We start from the raw sequence: 16,395 nt of genomic DNA, 5'->3' as shown, positions 1-16,395 counted from the left end.
CGTGGATTTGCCCCCAGCACAGCAGGATCAAACAGGAGCAGTGGGAGCACGGAATAAATGACACCCCTGGCTGGTTCTTGCTGCCTGACTTGGTTGCTCTCACCCAGGGTTTATTGTCTTGCACATTTCTGCCCCCTCCCCAGGTTCATTTGGGTGTGCTGGGCTCATGGCTCCCTGGCATGGATCTGCATTTCCAGCTGTTGACATCTGCTGGTCCCTTTCCAACCATTAAACCCAAGACAGAATGGGAGGAGGGGAAGACACCTCATTAATTTTTACTCCTCCCTGCATCCTTCCCAACCTTTTCCCCTGGCAGAGATTGGGAGGAACATTATTTTGCACAGCCCCTGCTTCCCACTGCCATCCTAAAAATCAGTCTCACCTTGCCACAGCAAGGTTGGGCCCCTCAGGTCATTTTTTTGGGGGTTGTTTTTTGGCATTTTTGTTTAGTCTGGTGCTGTGTTGCAGGTGGTGAGGCAGAACATTGTGCTGCACAGCAGCTCTGTATTTAGAAGCAGAAGCAAGGCACAGGATGCCTGTTTTCAGCATCCTGAATACATTAGGATCCAAAAGAGTTTGCAGGGAAAATCCAATTATTGCTATCCCCGAGTGCCAGCAAAGCCTGGCATCCAACAGCCACATAGTGGATGAGCCTGGTGGGTCCTGGCTTGGCTCCTGCTGCTCTCCTGGGGCAGGGATGGGGATGGGCAGGAGCTGGGCTGCCCTGGAGCCCGTTCTGGTGGGACAGGCTTGAGCTTCCATCCCAGCCCAGCTTGCTGTGCCCAAACCACCCAACAGTGCTGGGAGCAGCCAGGTAAGACCCAGGCAGCAAATTCCTCATCAAAAAGGCTCCACTTTCCTGTCCTCTGGTCCCAGCTGGGGTTTAATAGGAGCTGCAGGTGCTTAATATCCAAGGGAATTTTTTATCCAGGTGGGTTTTTTCTAAGCAGGGAGTTGAGAGCATGGACAAAGAACAGAATTATATTCTAAAAGTGGTCACATTTTGCTGTCCCTAAATGCGGCTGCTGTGCCAAATGGAGATTCATTTGCTCACGAAGAGGGATTGTAGCAGTGCTGCCCAGTGCCTGCTGGGCTGGTTTTGGGTGATGGGCAAGGCAGCATTTGTCAGGAGAGATAAAACATTGTTAGACACTGGGATCACTGGGAAATAAACAGTTCACCTGCTGGCACAAGGGAAAGAAAACAAGAAATGTGTGAGCAGAGATGTGGCCAGCTTCAAATCAGCAACGAGAGCTGGCTCTGCTGCTGGCCAGGCCCTGTTTGGGGACTTCTTGCCCCATCTCAAACCTGAGGTGGGTTTGGGCCAGCATTTCTTTGGGGTTTCCCCAGCTGTTCTGCTAGAGAATAATTCCTTTCCCCACAGATTTAAAGACTTGACACCTGTAGTTTCTCCACTTTCACTTTCTTGGGCAAACAGGGGTGAAAAATTCTGTGATTCTGAAAGAGAAGATGTGTGAGGTGCTTTTCACAGCTTTTCACTTTTGGGTGGGAGGTGAGTCCCAGGGAGACATGCAGAGATGGGGATGGACTCTGAGAGGGATTAATGCAAATACCTGGTCCAGCAGATCCTGCCAAACCCTGCCTGGATTGTTCCTGGCCTGGAATTCTCCTGGGGAAAGGCAGGAGGGGGACGAGGCCGATCCCGCTGCGGTTTGCAGCACCTGGGAAAGGCTGCTGGAGATTTTTTTGTGGAAAGACGACTCCACCTCGTAGGTGTCACGGCAGGCAGGAGGAACAAAGCCACCTTTGTGGCCCTTCCCCTGCCCTGCAGAGCTGGCCCCAAGCCAGTGAGGTGCCTGGCTCTCTCCAGGGGCCTGGGGACGGCTGGCTGAGCAGCCAAGAGCTTCCCGGAGCTGGAATTTGGGGCAGTTGCCTGGAAAAGCAACCTCTCTCCCGGCAGCAGCAGAAAAGGAGCTCGGATGGGATAACTCCTGAAGGTGCTCCCAGCCCAGCCTGGTGTGCTGGAGGTGCTCATGTACCCCCCAAGGTACCTCCGCCGCCTGGGGTGGCCCTGGTGGGCAGGAGGGTGAGGGAATGGCCGCAAATTCCAAATTGAATTTATGAGTGCTGCCACTCAAAAGCAAGGACCAAGCAGGGCTGGAAGGATAGAGCACTATGGAAGCGTCAAAACAGCTCAGATGAAACTGTGTGCAGCTGTAGGGAAGCAAAGCAGCAGCTTTACACAAACACTGAAATAAGGCCCTCAGCCCCTTCTGTCTCTTGTAATGGTGGGATAAATCCTTCCCATCAGGAGGATTTTCCCCTTTCATGATTGGAAATGCTGGAGATGCGTGGCACAACCAAGGTTTAGTGGAACCATGAGGGACAAAGAGTGAGTTTTCCCTGTCCTGTAGGTTTCACAGAGATATCAATGTTGCTAAGAGTTTTGCTCACACAAAACTGGCACAGCTCTTTGGTGGCACAGAGTGGGGAGTGGGCACAGGCAGGATTCCTGTGGGAATGGCACTGTGGGGGTCCCTGGTGGGTGGGGACAGTGCCAGGCCAGCATCACCTCCCTCTGCGCCAAACCAAGCTGTGCCATGCAGAGCCAGCCCCTCGCCAGGACATCTCCTCTGGAATGGGAGGAGGTGGATCTCTCTGGGTCTAGCACCCTTAAAAATGTCAAATTCCACCCAGGGAATGGGAAAATCCTCTGGAATGGGAAGAGATGGATCTCTCTGGGTCTAGCACCCTTAAAAATGTCAAATTCCACCCAGGGAATGGGAAAAATTCTTTGGAATGGGAGGAGATGGATTTCTCTGGGTCTAGCACCCTTAAAAATGTCAAATTCCACCCAGGGAATGGGAAAAATCCCATCCCTTGGGATCTCCCACTGCTGTTGCACCAGTATGAAACCCACTTTAAATGCACACGCTTGCTGGGGGAGGGGAGGATGAATCCCTCCAGGAATGGGATGAATCCCTTCATGAATTCTTTAATGAATCCCTTTGGTGTTCCATCACCCCAGGACAGGTGGGAATCAGGGCCTGCTGGCACATTCCCCCTCCCCTGGTTCACCGTTCCTGCCTCACATCCCTGCTCCTGATCGGAAAACCCCTGGGACTGCGAGAGTTAATTCTTCATCCCAGCTGCTTTCCCCAGCAGGAAGAGGGATTGTGCTAGGCAAGGGGCACCACTGCAGAGGGGGAGGAGGCAAAAAAAAAAAAAAAAAAAAAGAAAAAAACTGCACAGGACAGCGTTTAGACCTTTTACCTAATTTCCAAAGTTTCAGACCTGAGGGCCATAGCAACGAGGGCTGCCAGCGGTGTGATTGGAGGCAGTGCTGCCCTGCCCTCCCAGCTTCCCAAGCAGCATCCCCTGATGGAACACAGGCAGTGTTGAGGCCACTCTTGGCTTTCTGCCCTTCCCCACGGGAAGAGCTCGAGGCATGTGGCTCTGTGTTCAGTGTGATTTTATTTTATTTTATTCTCCCCCCAGCTGATTGCCTTTGCTCGTTTCAATTCCATTTTCCCTGGTTTCTGGGGAATTGTTTAGGAAGTTCTTGGGCAGTTGTGAAGCCAGAGGAGGGCTGCTCTCATGAAGACCTGCCTGGAAATCAGCAGGGTGGTACAAACCCAGCAAGGTGTTGTGTGCATTTGTATAAACACAGGTAAGTGAGAGGGGCTGGCACTTTGTTTGAGTCCAGCAACACTTTCCTTTTTCTATCAAATAAACCTTTGCAAAAAATACCAGGGGTTCCTGCAAAACAACAGCAAAGATGTGACTTGGGGCAACAAAACCTGCAAATTGTTCTTGTTTATGCTTACAGCTTGCTGATTCTCCTTTTGGGTTTATCAGAGCGGTTCAACCACCAAGTTCCTCTCCAAGCACAGCCCATCCTGGGGAAATATAGAATCACACAATATCCTGAGAAGGATCATGGAGTCCAGCTCCTGTCCCTGCACAGGACAGCCCAAAAACCCCACCCTGTGCCCGAGAGTTGTCCAAATGCTTCTTGACCTCAGGCAGGCTTGGTGCAGCCTCTACAGGGAAAAATCCCAGTGAAACTTGGATGGGGCTCCCACCTGAGCATCCACTTTTGATGGCAGCATTCCCAATTATTCCCAATATGAGCTTGTGTTCCTTTAGTATAAAGAAAAAATTTACACATTTCTGTTAATCATATTTCTGTTAATTAAAAAATACGTATTCTTTTAAATAGATTTAAGTCCAGGACTCCTTTGCTCGGAAACCCCCTTAAAAGATTTGTTTTGAATAAGAATTTTATGCCATCAGCTACAAGAGTTTCATGCCACATGATTCTTTGGGTTTTGGTTTTGTTTGTTTTTCGTTTGGTTTTGATTCATTTTTAGAGTCTAGGAGTTCAAAGCATTAGAATTAACAAGCAAAAATTTAATGTTTATGCTGCCATCTCTTCTACCCTGAGCTTTGACTTTGCCTTTCTACCAGCGTGGACTATGATTTGACATCAAATTGGTTTTAGCATCTGTAACTGCACATGGAATAGAAAACACATATGGAAATATAGAGCAGTCTACTTGCTATTGAATTTTGTTAGCTGACCTGAGTAGCACCGCAGAGCTGGCACAGCCTTGGGCTCAGTTTCTGCAGGTCATGGAGATCAAACCCCCACAACTCTTCCAGAGCTGCTTTTTTGGAGCAGAATTCCTTCCCAGCCTGCAGGTGTGACGTTTCTGGCAGCACCGAGTGGTCAGGGAGAAGAGGGAATGAAAGTGGCTAAAAGGAAAAGCGTTTGCAGAGGAAAAGGTGGGGATTGTAGGAACCACTGAGCTGATGCAAATGGAGCTGGTCTGAATTCCCCAGACCTTAAGGATCACTCCAAGCTTCAGCAGGGCAGCTAAGCTTGATTGTGAGTGTGTCAGGGTTCTCCTGTGCAGCAGGCAGGGCCTTCCTTCCTCTCCTCTTCCTCAGTGAGCCACAAAAGCCACTCACTGAATCCCCTTAATTCTCCTAACACTTAATTCTCCTTACACTCCTTACACACAGGTTGTCTTTGTCATGGGGAAAAGCTTTCCAGCACCAAGCTGCCAGGATTTCTGCTCTTCCTTCTGAAGAAGGAAGAATTTCTTCTTTCTTCTTCTGCTTGGGCATGGCTGTGTGGGCTTGCAGTTCTTTTCCCTGGAGAGGTGAGCACATATTTCTGTCAGTGCTATGTATTTCTCTTCCAATCTGAATTAGTATTTAGGAAAAAAGAAGGGTGAAATAACGGAGCCAAAGGTACCTTGGTGTTTCCTGCTGTGCCCAAAGGTTTCTGTGCATCCCTGTGGCATTTGAGCCCTCCCCAGAGCAGTGAAACTGGCTCATCCCCAGGGAGCTGTGTGCAGGGAGAGCATCACCTTCCCCAGGATTTTAACAAGCCATGAAATTGGGTGTTCAGCTGTTTTCATTACTCTGCTACTCTGTGTGTAAACAAATCACCGATTTTTTGCCATTCATCCTAAAGATCCAGTGTGATATTCCCATCCTTTGGTGCCCTTTGAATGTCAGGCTGTCTCTTCAGCCAGTGATTCCTCACCACACCTCTCCTTTCCACCTTATTTACAGGGTGGAAATATATATATTTATATATTTAGATTTCTACCCATAGCTATATTCGTATATACATATATACACACATATATAATATATATTTCAATATATTAAAAAAATTGTATATTTATATAACATATATAATATATTATAATTATTAATAATTATATTCTTATATATAATATATAATATATTATATGTTTATATTAAAATATAATATATATAAATAAAATATAGAATATATTATATATTATATAATATGAAATAAAATATAATATAATAAATAATATTATATATTATATATAACATATAGAATACATATAAATAAAAATTAAAATATATAAATATTATAAATAAATAAATAAGTTTTGGTTGGTTTTGCGGGGGTTTTTTGGGGTTTTTTTTGGTTTGTTTTTGATTTTTTTGGGTGGGTTTTTTTTTGTTTGTTTGTTTTTTTGGGGGTTTTTTGGTTTTTTGGGTTTTTTTGTACAGAAAACCCTCAGGAGCTTGGAGCACCTCTCTTTTCCCAGGGCTCTGAGCCAGCAGATGTATTTCCCTGGCAGACAAGAGCAGGATGGCTCACTTGCACTCAACTTTCTGTTCTCCAGGAATCACTGGAATATGAATAGGATCCTTATCAAAGCAGGTTCATCCGGGGGACAAGACCACATGAATTGTTTGCGGAGCTCCAGCAAACAATCAGCATTCCTCCTGATTCCTCACTTGCCCATTCTGATGCAGTGGCCAGCTCAGGCAGGGCTCAGCTGCAGGGGGGTGACAGCTTTTGGCAGGCTCTGGACCATTCCCGGCTTCCCAGGTGGTGTGATGGAGCATCATGGCAGGAACTTCCATCTGGACCCTTCCAGTTATGGATTTGGGAGGTAAACACCCAGTGCCTCTCCCATTTGGGGATCCAAATGTAGAGTGGGAGCTGCTGTGAGCTCAGCATTTTCCCTTGAGGCTCTTTGCTATGCTCTGCTCTGGGGTGGGGTGATGGATCCTGCTGATGGAATGGAAGCCAGGGCTTGGCTCCCTTCCCAGGCCAGGACTGGCATCCCAAAGTACCAGAGGCCACAAGCCACAGGGACTTTCTGTGCCCCAGGAAAGAGGCAGGTGACACAGGGCATGGCCAGAGCTCCCAACGTCTGACCTCTCACTGCTGGGAAGTTGTCTTTGTCATCTGCTGAAGGAGGAGAGAAAAACTTGCCAGCCTCTTCCTTTGTCTTGCTGCAGTTTGGACGGCCAAAAGAGCTGTTGTTGCATCCAGGCTGCCTTGCCCTGCTCTCCAGAGCACTCTGGGGTGTTTCTCTGCCAGGAATCTGCCCCGTGGAGCACATCTGGGGGCTGCAGCCTTGGGGGCTGAGCTCTCAGCAAAGGAAGGGCACACACGAAGTTGATGTTGATGCTGGCCAGGCTGCTGGCTCTCCAGAAGGGCTCTGTGTCTGCGCAGCTTCAGTCTAGGTCTAAATTTAAACACCAAAATGCAGTGTTTAGGAGCCCAGGGAATAGCGCAGCCCTCGTCTCCTGTGGCTGAGCCAGCGCTCCCTTTGGCAAGGAAGAAGCTTTTGTTTCCTTTGGACTCCGGGCCAGCTTGGAATAATAACAGCAGCAAAACCCTCCCTGCCCCAGCACAATGAAGCAGAGCTGTCAATTCCCAGATGTGCAGAGGGGAAGTGCCCAGTGTGGCCCTTCCTGGTGCTTCCCTTCCAGATGTGGAGTGGCAGGGAGCTGGAGACAGCTGGTTGCCAGCTGAGAGAGGAGTGGACAGTGGATTTTTGCAGTGGAGACCCTTGAGAGTGCTGTGTGCTGCAGGGAGGAAACGACCCAGCAGGAAAGGCGAGGATGACCTCCCTCTCAGATGGGTCTGCATCCTCAAGGAACCCTCAGCCCCCATCTTCTCCCCCTCAAGCACCTCTTGCTCCTCATGATTTCCTCCTGAGCATCACCAGCAGGGCTGGACTCTGTTAAAATCCCTGCAGGCAGCTTGATGGGACAGTGTCACACCCCCTGCTCAGTCCTGTCCCCTGCACAAGGACAGCAGGGAGCCACCCCATGCATCCTCCTGCCAAGGCCATGCTGAGTGAGCCTCAGGTGAGCTGCTGTGGGGTGAATGTGCAGATTGGAGCCTGTCCCCCTCGGATGAGGTGGGAATGGTTCAGGTTCAGCCTCTTCTGGGCAATCCCCCGGGATTTGGGCAGCACAGAAGGGGGCACAGCTGCCTCTCAGGGTGCTGGGGGGTGATGCAAGCCAGGGCACTGCATCTTGTGACCCAGGCTGGCTGTGCCCACCCAGTGGAAAATTCCTGCTGCCCATGGACAACGTCCTTCTGCCTTTGTTTCGAAGCAGCTCCTGAGGACACGCAGCAGATAACAGGTGCTGACAGGGGCCTGGCTGCTAATCGGGGTTCTGCCAGGGCTTCCATGATGTTTGCAATGAAAGGAAGGTGGGAGGGAGGTGGTGGAGGAGGAGGACAGCACACAGACGTGACAGAGCCCCTGGAGGAGCTGGGGGTGTCTGAGGAGGTCACAGGGAGGGATCCTCATCCCAAAGCCAGGGCTGGGATTGCTCACAGCCACGACGTCAGCCTGGGGCCCTCCCAAGCTGTGCCTGTGCTGGGAAGGCTGGGACAGGGCTTTCCCCTGCGTGGGATGGGCATCCAGGCCCTGTCAAGGCTGATCCATCCCCACGTGGCAGCAGTGCTGAGCATTGGGAGTGGTCACCTGAAATCTGGGGCTGCTCATGGCATCTCCCGCAGTCCTTATCACATCCTTCTCTTCCCTTTCTCCTCTCATTTTCATGCAGCTCTATTGGCCACCCATATTCCAGAGCCACATTCCAGAGCCCACCCCACGGGGTGGACGCTGCCCTGGCCCTTTGCAAAACCAACCATTTATTTTAAAAGCTTTTTTTCCTCCTTTGCCCAGATTGAATTTTCCACTGGGTAGCAAAGGTGCTTTGTTTGGCTCTTTGTTTACAGGGGGAAAAAGCACACCAGGAAAAAAGCTCAGGAGGTTTGAGTGAACTTGCAGCTTGAAGCTGTTTTGTTTGCCGTGAAGGAATCATGCAGGTGTCTCAACAAAACACTTCAGGGGTTTTTGCAAGATTAGATCTTACAGTTTATTTTTCGAATGTGTAAAATTATCCCAGGGAGACCTTTGCCCTAGTGGCAGCTCAGCATAGCTTCCAAAAAGAAATCTCAAAAAGAAATCTGGAATAAAACTAGAAAGATTTGGACACACGAGACCCTCTGAAAGGTGTAAACAATCTGTCTTGGGATGTATTTAAAGTGAATCAGAGAGAAAATAGCTCAGGAGTCCTGGTGAGGTGCTGGACATGAGGTCATGGGGGAATTCAGGTGGGGCACCAGCTAAAGCCCAGCTGTGGGTGATGCTGCTCCCAAAAGAGAGGGACAACAAAAGATTTACAGCAGGCTGTACAGGCAGGGCTGGGCTGGGCCTGGCTGTGGAGTGGTTCACTGCTCGATGCCAGTTATGGGATCCCAGTCCAGAACATCTGCAAACAGGCACATGGATCAAGGAGAGCTTTGGAGCAGCATCTGCAGGGATTCCCTTCCCTCTGACCTGTCCTGCTGGGATCAGAGGCCTGGAGAGGCTTGGGAAAAAGGAGCATGAGCAAGCAAGGGGCTTGTTATCCTAATGCCTGGCTTTGCAAGTGATGGTCAGACCCACACCGCACTTCCCTGCACAGGTAAGAGTTCCAAAACCCATTTAGAGAGCCTGGAGTGCAGGACTTTATTCCTTTCTTGCACCCTGGAGTGGCTGCCTGGGGCTCTGGTGTCACCTGAGCAGCCTCACAGCACAGGACTGGAGGAAACCCAGCATTTCCCCATCCCTTTGAATCGAGAGAGGGGAAAAACCTCTTTTACCCATCCCCTCGAACTGTGAGATGGGAAAAATCTTTTACCCATCCCCTCAAACTGAGAGATGGAAAAAATCTCTTTTACCCATCCCCTTGAACTGAGAGGTGGGAAAAACCTCTCTTACCCATCCCCTTGAACTGAGAGATGGGAAAAACCTCTTTTACCCATCCCTTCGAACTGAGAGATGGGAGCCAAGAGGAGGGGAGGGAGAATTTAAAAACGGGATCGGCAAGGGAGGAGGAGGAGGGGAGCAAGGAAGGGGTGGCTGCTCCCTGCCAGCCGCTGAGGAAATCTCGGCAGCAGCCAGGTGAGGAGCTGTGCTTTTGGCACCACCTGCGTCTTCTGAGGCACGGGGAGAGGGCTGTGAAATCCCCTCCTGCTTCCAGGAATCCTCCCGGCACGGGACACGGCCGTGGTAAACATGACACATCCTGTGCCCTGGAAGCCAGCCGGGGTGGCAGCGCACGGACAGCGTGTCCCCGGGCACGGGTGGCACCGGGGAGGGGACAGCAGCGATGGCAGCGCCGGGGGGCGCTTGGGATGCGACTTTGGGGATGGGGATGCTTCTCCGTGCCAGGGTGAGGGGCTGTTCCTCGGGAGCAGCCCGGCTCCAAGCCCTCTCCCAAAGCCAGGAACAGCCCCTTGGCCGAGGGACAAGAGGTGCTCCAAGCTCCTGAGAGTTTTCTGCACAAAATCCAACAAACAAACAAACAAATTTATCTACTATATATTTATTATATATTATATATTCTATATTCTATATTATATATTATATACATAATATATAATAATACATTATATATTTATATATAAATATAGCCCAGCTCCAAACCCTCTCCCAAAGTCAGGAACAGCCCCTGGGCCAAGGGACAAGAGGTGTTTCAAGCTTCTGAGGGTTTTCTGCACAAAAAACAACAAAAAAACAAACAAACATATTAAATTTCTATTTCTATTTCTATTTCTAATATATTATATACATAATATACAATAATACATTCTATATTTATATATAAATATAGCCCAGCTCCAAACCCTCTCCCTGGCCAAGGGACAGAGCTGTTCCCCAGCTCCCCTGCCCCAGCTCGGCGTCCCAGGGCCCCCAGGTGTGACAGGAGCAGGGTGGGAAGGGGGACACATTAATTAATCCAGTGTCAGGCTCGGGGAGGATGCCCTCCCTCCCAGGTGTGTCTGCATCCTCCAGGAACCCTCAGTCCCCATCTTCTCCCCCTCAAGCACCTCTTGCTCCTCATTATTTCCTCCCAATTTTTGTTTTGTTTCTGTTAATGATGACAGCCATGTGGGGTCTGAGTATGGATGATCCCAGGAGGGAGGGAGACCTGGGGAGGAAGGAATGGGGCTGGAATTTGTTGCTATGGAGCATGAAGGTGAGGATGGGAGAGAAAAGCTCCTGCTGCCACACTGGAGCTTGTCTGAAGTGGCTGAGGACAAGGACACCGTGAGGGGGGATGATTTTGGTGGGATGTGATCCCCATGGCTGAGATGGATGAGATCCCCATGGATGAGAGAGGCAACAGGATGGTCAGAGGGATGGGGAGATGGGACGAGCTTGGCTGGTCTGGCTTAGCAAAGCAGGGAGTGTGAGGGGCACACAGAACCTTCCTGCTCCTCACCCTACATCCAGACCTCCTGAAATTTGCCCTAATTTTCAGCCTTCAGCTGATTTTCTCCCAGCCAGGGAGGCAGGGCCTGGCCGAGCAGCCCTCTGTGGGACACGGGGTGGGGTTGGGCTGCCCACTGCTTTATTTGTATTTTTAGAGCACACCACAGGCACTAGGTCACTGCAGTGAGTGGAATTCCACCCTGGAGCCCGGAGCAAGTCCTCACCCCCATCCCTCTCCTCAGGGATGGACTGGAGCCAACAGCTGAGCCGGGGCTCAAGTGTCTCAGCCACCACAGTGCGCACAGGGAAGAGCAGGACAGGGGACAGGGGACAGCCCTCCCGCTGTTGTCACTCCAGGGAGAGTCCCAGGGCAGTGAGGGTCTGGTGGTGCTGAGCTGGAGACCCCACTGGGGGCACAGGGGGGCTCCTGGTGTGAGTGGAATTTGTTTGGTGGGACAGCAGGCACCCTTGTGCCAGGGGAGCTGAGGGCACTGGGATGCTGAGGTGAGACTGGGACAAACTGGAGGAGGGTGGGGAGAAGGCCACCCCTGCCCTGCTTGCTCAGTGGAGAGATGAGCTGGCAACATGGTGAGTCCAAAGCTGAAAAAGATGGGGAAAAAACCTTGAAAAGGAGAATGTGTGTGGGCTTAAAACAGCACAGCACATCCTGAAAGCATAGCTTGGGTCCCTTTATCATCTCCAGAGTGACTGATGCAAGGGAAGCTGCTCACCAGGGCTTGGGCTCACAGGGAGTGAGTCAGGAGGGCTGCAGCCCCAGCTCTTGAGTCACTGCTGGCAGCACTGGAAGCCCCTTTCACTTGTGAGGGGTGATGGAGTCACTGTCCCTTTGGGGGAAAATCATCAATTTATCACTGAAGCCTGAAATAAGGAGAGAAATTCTCCGCGGGGATGCTGACCCAGGCAGCAATGGTGGCAAAAGAGGATTCCTGGAAGGGCAGTGAGTATCAGATCCCTGCTTCAAGGCATGAGGTTTGCCTGGAAATCAGGCCAAGCAAAATGTGCTGGGAGTCATCCTCTGAGAGCTCTGCCTCACGAGGTGTGAAATATCTGCCTTTTCTCATCGTCTTCTAGGAGATGATTTTCTCTGATTGAGCCACCCAAATTCTTGGCCTCACATGGTTCAGGTGGCCCAAGCAGCCAGCAGTGATCAATCCCACATTGCTTTCATCCAGGGGTGAAATCCCACTGATGGGATTTAGCAGGACCAACCTTGCCTTGAACATGAAAGGCTGTGACGAGCCCCAGTAGCAGAGCATGCCAAGCACTGTTTTTATTGCTGGAAACAGCCAGACATGAGGACTGGTGTCTTTTCTTCTGAGCCATCACACAATTTTGGGATGATTTTTCCCCTCTATTCACAACCCAGAGTGTGCCTGCACTTCCCTGTGTCCCACTGCCAGCTCACAGCTCTGCTCTGCCCCATCCCCTCTGGTGTTTTTTTCCCCCCCAGACTTTTTTCTGAGAGATCCACCCTTTTTTTTTTTCCAAAACAGGCAGTTTCCCCTAACAGCAAGCACCCAGTGGCTGGCAGCTGATGGCTCAGTTGCTTTGCCTCATGCACAAAACTTTCCACTTGTGCTTTTCATCTGCCCAGAGGAGGAGGAAGTGCCTGCTCTCTCCTGCAGAAGGGAAACGTCTGCCCTCCTGTGTTCAAAGTCCCCTCCAGAGAGCAGCCGAGGGTGCACTGACCTCATGGGGTAAATATTTTCCATGACATCTCCTCCTGACATCTCCTCCCGGGCTCTGTACCTATAGCTGACCCAGCTCTGCCTTTACAGCCGGCTCCTTGCTTCCCTACGTGTCCCCACGCAATGTCACCCCCTGAAGGTCTCAGTGACCTCTCTGGACACTCTGCTGACCAAGGAGGTGGCCCCTGGGCCAGTGCTACTCCCCAGGGACACCAGATCCTTCTGGCTTGCTGTGATGGCATCTCCAACACGTCCCCATGGCTGCTCAGAGCTCCAAGCGCCCTGGCCATGGGCTGATGCCGTGCCAGCTGGGGAAGTGGAGCCAGCAAGCACAAAGCACCCTGAGGTGGGATGCAGGGAGGTTGTCTGGAAGTGGGAGCAACTTGTCAGCAGGCCTGGATGGCAGGGGGAGACACCCACTGACTCCATCCCTGTGGAGTCATCCACCTTGGATCATCCACCCCTTCCCATCCCCAGCTGGATGGGAAGGGGTGGGTGATCCAAGATGGGAAGGGGTGGATGATCCAAGATGGGAAGGGGTGGGTGATCCAAGATGGGAAGGGGTGGATGATCCAAGAGGTATTTTCCACCTCCAGCCCCTGGCTGTGTTTTGGCTGTAGAGACCTTCCCCAGCCTGTCCTTCTCAAGGGGACAGTCACGTCTGGTGTCTGCATTTCCTGCACAGTGCTGCAGAGCCCAGAGCTGTTCATGGTGCAGGGGTTTTCTTTGCAGCCACGAGAAGTGCTCCACCACCAGCTGTCTGAGACAAGGTGCTGTGGTCACTGTGATGGAGAGGTTTTGTTTTTCACGAACAGGACAGGACTGCTGCGGTGTGTTCTTTGAGTTTTATTTGCAGCCTCAGCCTCATTACATGGTTGAGACAATAGAAAGATGTAAAAGCTCACGTACAACCAGCAGTAGCTAAAGATTTCTTTGTTACAGAACACTTTAAAAACTTTCCAGCCAACAGCACATTGCTAAAGCTTACAGACAATTGTTTTAGCCAGTCACTAAAAGCACACATACACCTGCTTCACACAATGCTTGCTTGTCTGCTCTCTATTAACAATACACAATACACCATTATTAAGTTTAAAACCTTTTACTCTCTTGCTAAGCATATTTTCCTGCAGTCCTTAAATCTATCCTAACCAAACCTAAAACTCAAACTATTGTTCTATAGCTTTACTTACTCTACTATTATAACTTTATCTACCTTCGAACTTTGCAATTACATCTAATTCTAAGTTTCTCTACTCCTTCTGTTTCTAAAACTTACTTTTCCAACTTGTAAAAATCTTCTTACCTTTCCTATTTCCCACACTCACTCTGCTGCTGGGGCTTTTCAAACCATGTGCCAGGCCCCAGCTCCAGGGCAGTGTCCTGAGGGGGAACAGGGTATTCCCTGAGCTGGATTCCTGAGGATTAGATCCCTCCCACCCACCTCTTGTGGGAAAGGGAGAAAACACAGAAATATGGCCAAGGAGGTGTCAAAAGATGCTCCCGTCAGCCTCACGGGCAGCCCCGAGGAGAAAATCACCCAAATAATTTGTTGTGGACATTTCAGAGCCCTTGATTTATTTCTGGGTCTCCATTTCTCACCTACAGCAAAGGTCCTTCCTCAGGTGAAGCAAGGAGAACACCTACACCTGCCCTTCTGGTAGTTCCTGCACGGTTTGTAAGAGAGTGTTTCCCAGTTTTTCTGCATGGGAGAAGTTTCGTTCTTCTCCAGAGGGTTGTTAGTGCTAGAGTGAAAATCAACATGAACCATCTGTTAACCTGAGTGGGTTTAAGGCTCCTGTTTTGGCTGCTCAGTAAGATTTTTCATTTTAAACATCTCTCTTTTTTGGCAGACAGGGAAGGTTTTCCCACCTGCTCCTGGTGGTAGCGTCAGAGGAATGTTTCAGGATGCAGTGGAGAGCTCAGCCTGTGGTTCCAGGTATTGTCCTGCACCTGCTGCAGAAAAAGCCATGGACCTCCTGCCTCCATCCTGTGCTCCTGGAGCAACGTGGGTGTCCCTGGGAGATCCCAGCAGGGCTGTGAGTGCAGCACCCCCACCCTGGATCACCCAAGGTGCTGTCCAGGAGCTCTTCCACAAGAGGCTGAGCTCTGAAAATCCACGTGGCACGTTTTTGCTCCTGTTTTTGGCTTCTCCTCTGTGGCATTCACATTCTCTGAAAAAATCCCTTCGCCCAGGGTTTTTCTCCTGGGAAGCTGAGAAGCCTCAGAGAAAAGGAAAACAATTCTTATCTCATTTGCTTCTCCTGTGTTGTGCTCATGTGGAATGTGTTTGGAGATTGTTTACCCACAGGTGATTGTTTCACTGGATTCTGCTGTGAGTTGTTTTCACTCTTTGGCCAGTCAGGGCCAGGCTGTGTCGGGACTCTGGAGAGAGTCACGAGTTTTCATTATTATGTTTTATTATCATTATTACCTTTTATTATCTTTTCAGCATTCAGTAAGTATATTTTCTGTATTCTTTAGTATAGAATAGTATTCTTTAATATAAAACAGCATCATAAAGTAATCAATTAGCCTTCTGAGCACATGGAGTCAGATGTGATCATTCTCTCCCCTCGTCAGTGGACCTGCATTTACAATACTCCTCAGAGGAGAGGGGTGTCTTTGCTCCTCTGTGGCAAACCCAGGTGGGTCCCTGCTCCTGGGAGGATGCAAGGGCTGTGCTGAAGGTGAGGAAATGATTCTCCGCTGGAAGCACCTGCCTGTTGGACAGGGCAGAATTTGGGAGGTGGGGATGTAGAATTATACATTGGATGTACAAACCTTGGCTTTCCCAGAGGCCTGGGTCTTCCCTGGGACTGCTGCTCTGCCTCCTCGCGTTTGTGGGGAGAGGAAACTGCAGCTAACCTCACCACAAACACAAATCAGTTGGGTTTTGTTGCTTTTTTTTTTTTTTTTAATATAATTTTTTGGGTTCTGTGTGTTCAGTTGGAACAATAAAACATCTGTTCCCGAGCCCAGCAGCTGGACTGCAATGAAATGACGTTAGCATCAATTATCCTCCGGGATGGGGAGGCAGATTTCCTTAACGCTGAATAACAAATGAGAACAACAGCTTGGCTCATGGCTTGTGTGCTCCCAGAGAGCTTCCAAACCCCTCCCTGCTCCAGCCCTCGGGTTTGGGGTGCCCACTGCTGTGTTCTCCTGCTCTGGACACCACTGGGAGGCAGAGAGGGAAGTGCTTTTGCAAGAGCTGGGGGTAAACCCCAATTTTGGTGTCTTGGTTTACGGCTGCTGTGGTGGGGGAGACTTTCTTCAATGCACCAAGTGACTTTTTGGGGGCATGGGGTGGGGTTTAAATTATTTTTTGGGGGATGGGGTGGGGCTCAAGTGATTTTTTGGGGTGATGGGGTGAGGCTCCATTGCTTCTTGAGGAGCCACCGTGTCCCCAGCAGGGACGTGGCCAGTGGTGGGTGCAGCTAGCCAGCCCGGAGCAGAGCTGGGGTTCACAGAGGGATGGGCTGATGCAGAATCACGTTCCCTGGGGACAGAAAGGGGCCATTAATGGGGAGAGGGAGCACAATGCCTGTGATTTGTTGGCAGGCACGACCTCCAATCCCTGGCAGCACCTCAAAGCAGCTGGGAAGTGCCAGTCGGTGGCGATGCTCCGGCGCGTGATGCGGGGCACCTGA

At 50.4% G+C, this 16,395-nt stretch overlaps 1 protein-coding gene across 1 annotated transcript; it reads left to right on the top strand.

Moving 5' to 3' along the window:
• Positions 1-3,225: 3,225 nt before the first annotated feature.
• On the top strand, positions 3,226-16,395 carry LOC121359741. Its single transcript, XM_041478902.1, has 6 exons — positions 3,226-5,129; positions 6,141-6,413; positions 12,548-12,751; positions 12,833-13,088; positions 14,596-15,010; positions 16,307-16,395. The coding sequence occupies exons 2-6, from the start codon at positions 6,154-6,156 to the stop codon at positions 16,393-16,395; spliced, it is 1,224 nt and encodes a 407-aa protein (XP_041334836.1). The 5' UTR covers positions 3,226-5,129; positions 6,141-6,153.

The sequence above is a fragment of the Pyrgilauda ruficollis genome, unplaced genomic scaffold (assembly GCF_017590135.1).
Source record: "Pyrgilauda ruficollis isolate IOZ18807 unplaced genomic scaffold, ASM1759013v1 scaffold47, whole genome shotgun sequence".
Classification (NCBI taxonomy): Eukaryota; Metazoa; Chordata; class Aves; order Passeriformes; family Passeridae; genus Pyrgilauda; species Pyrgilauda ruficollis.
This window is presented reverse-complemented; position numbering and strand designations above follow the sequence as displayed.

Excerpts from the sequence above, each read along its gene's own strand:
- LOC121359741 (XM_041478902.1), top strand. The coding sequence starts at position 6,154 with ATGAATAGGATCCTTATCAAAGCAGGTTCATCCGGGGGACAAGACCAC. Across the intron at positions 12,752-12,832 it reads GGGTGCACTGACCTCATGGG|CCGGCTCCTTGCTTCCCTAC; the intron begins GTAAATATTTTC and ends CTGCCTTTACAG. Across the intron at positions 15,011-16,306 it reads ATCTCATTTGCTTCTCCTGT|GCACGACCTCCAATCCCTGG; the intron begins GTTGTGCTCATG and ends ATTTGTTGGCAG.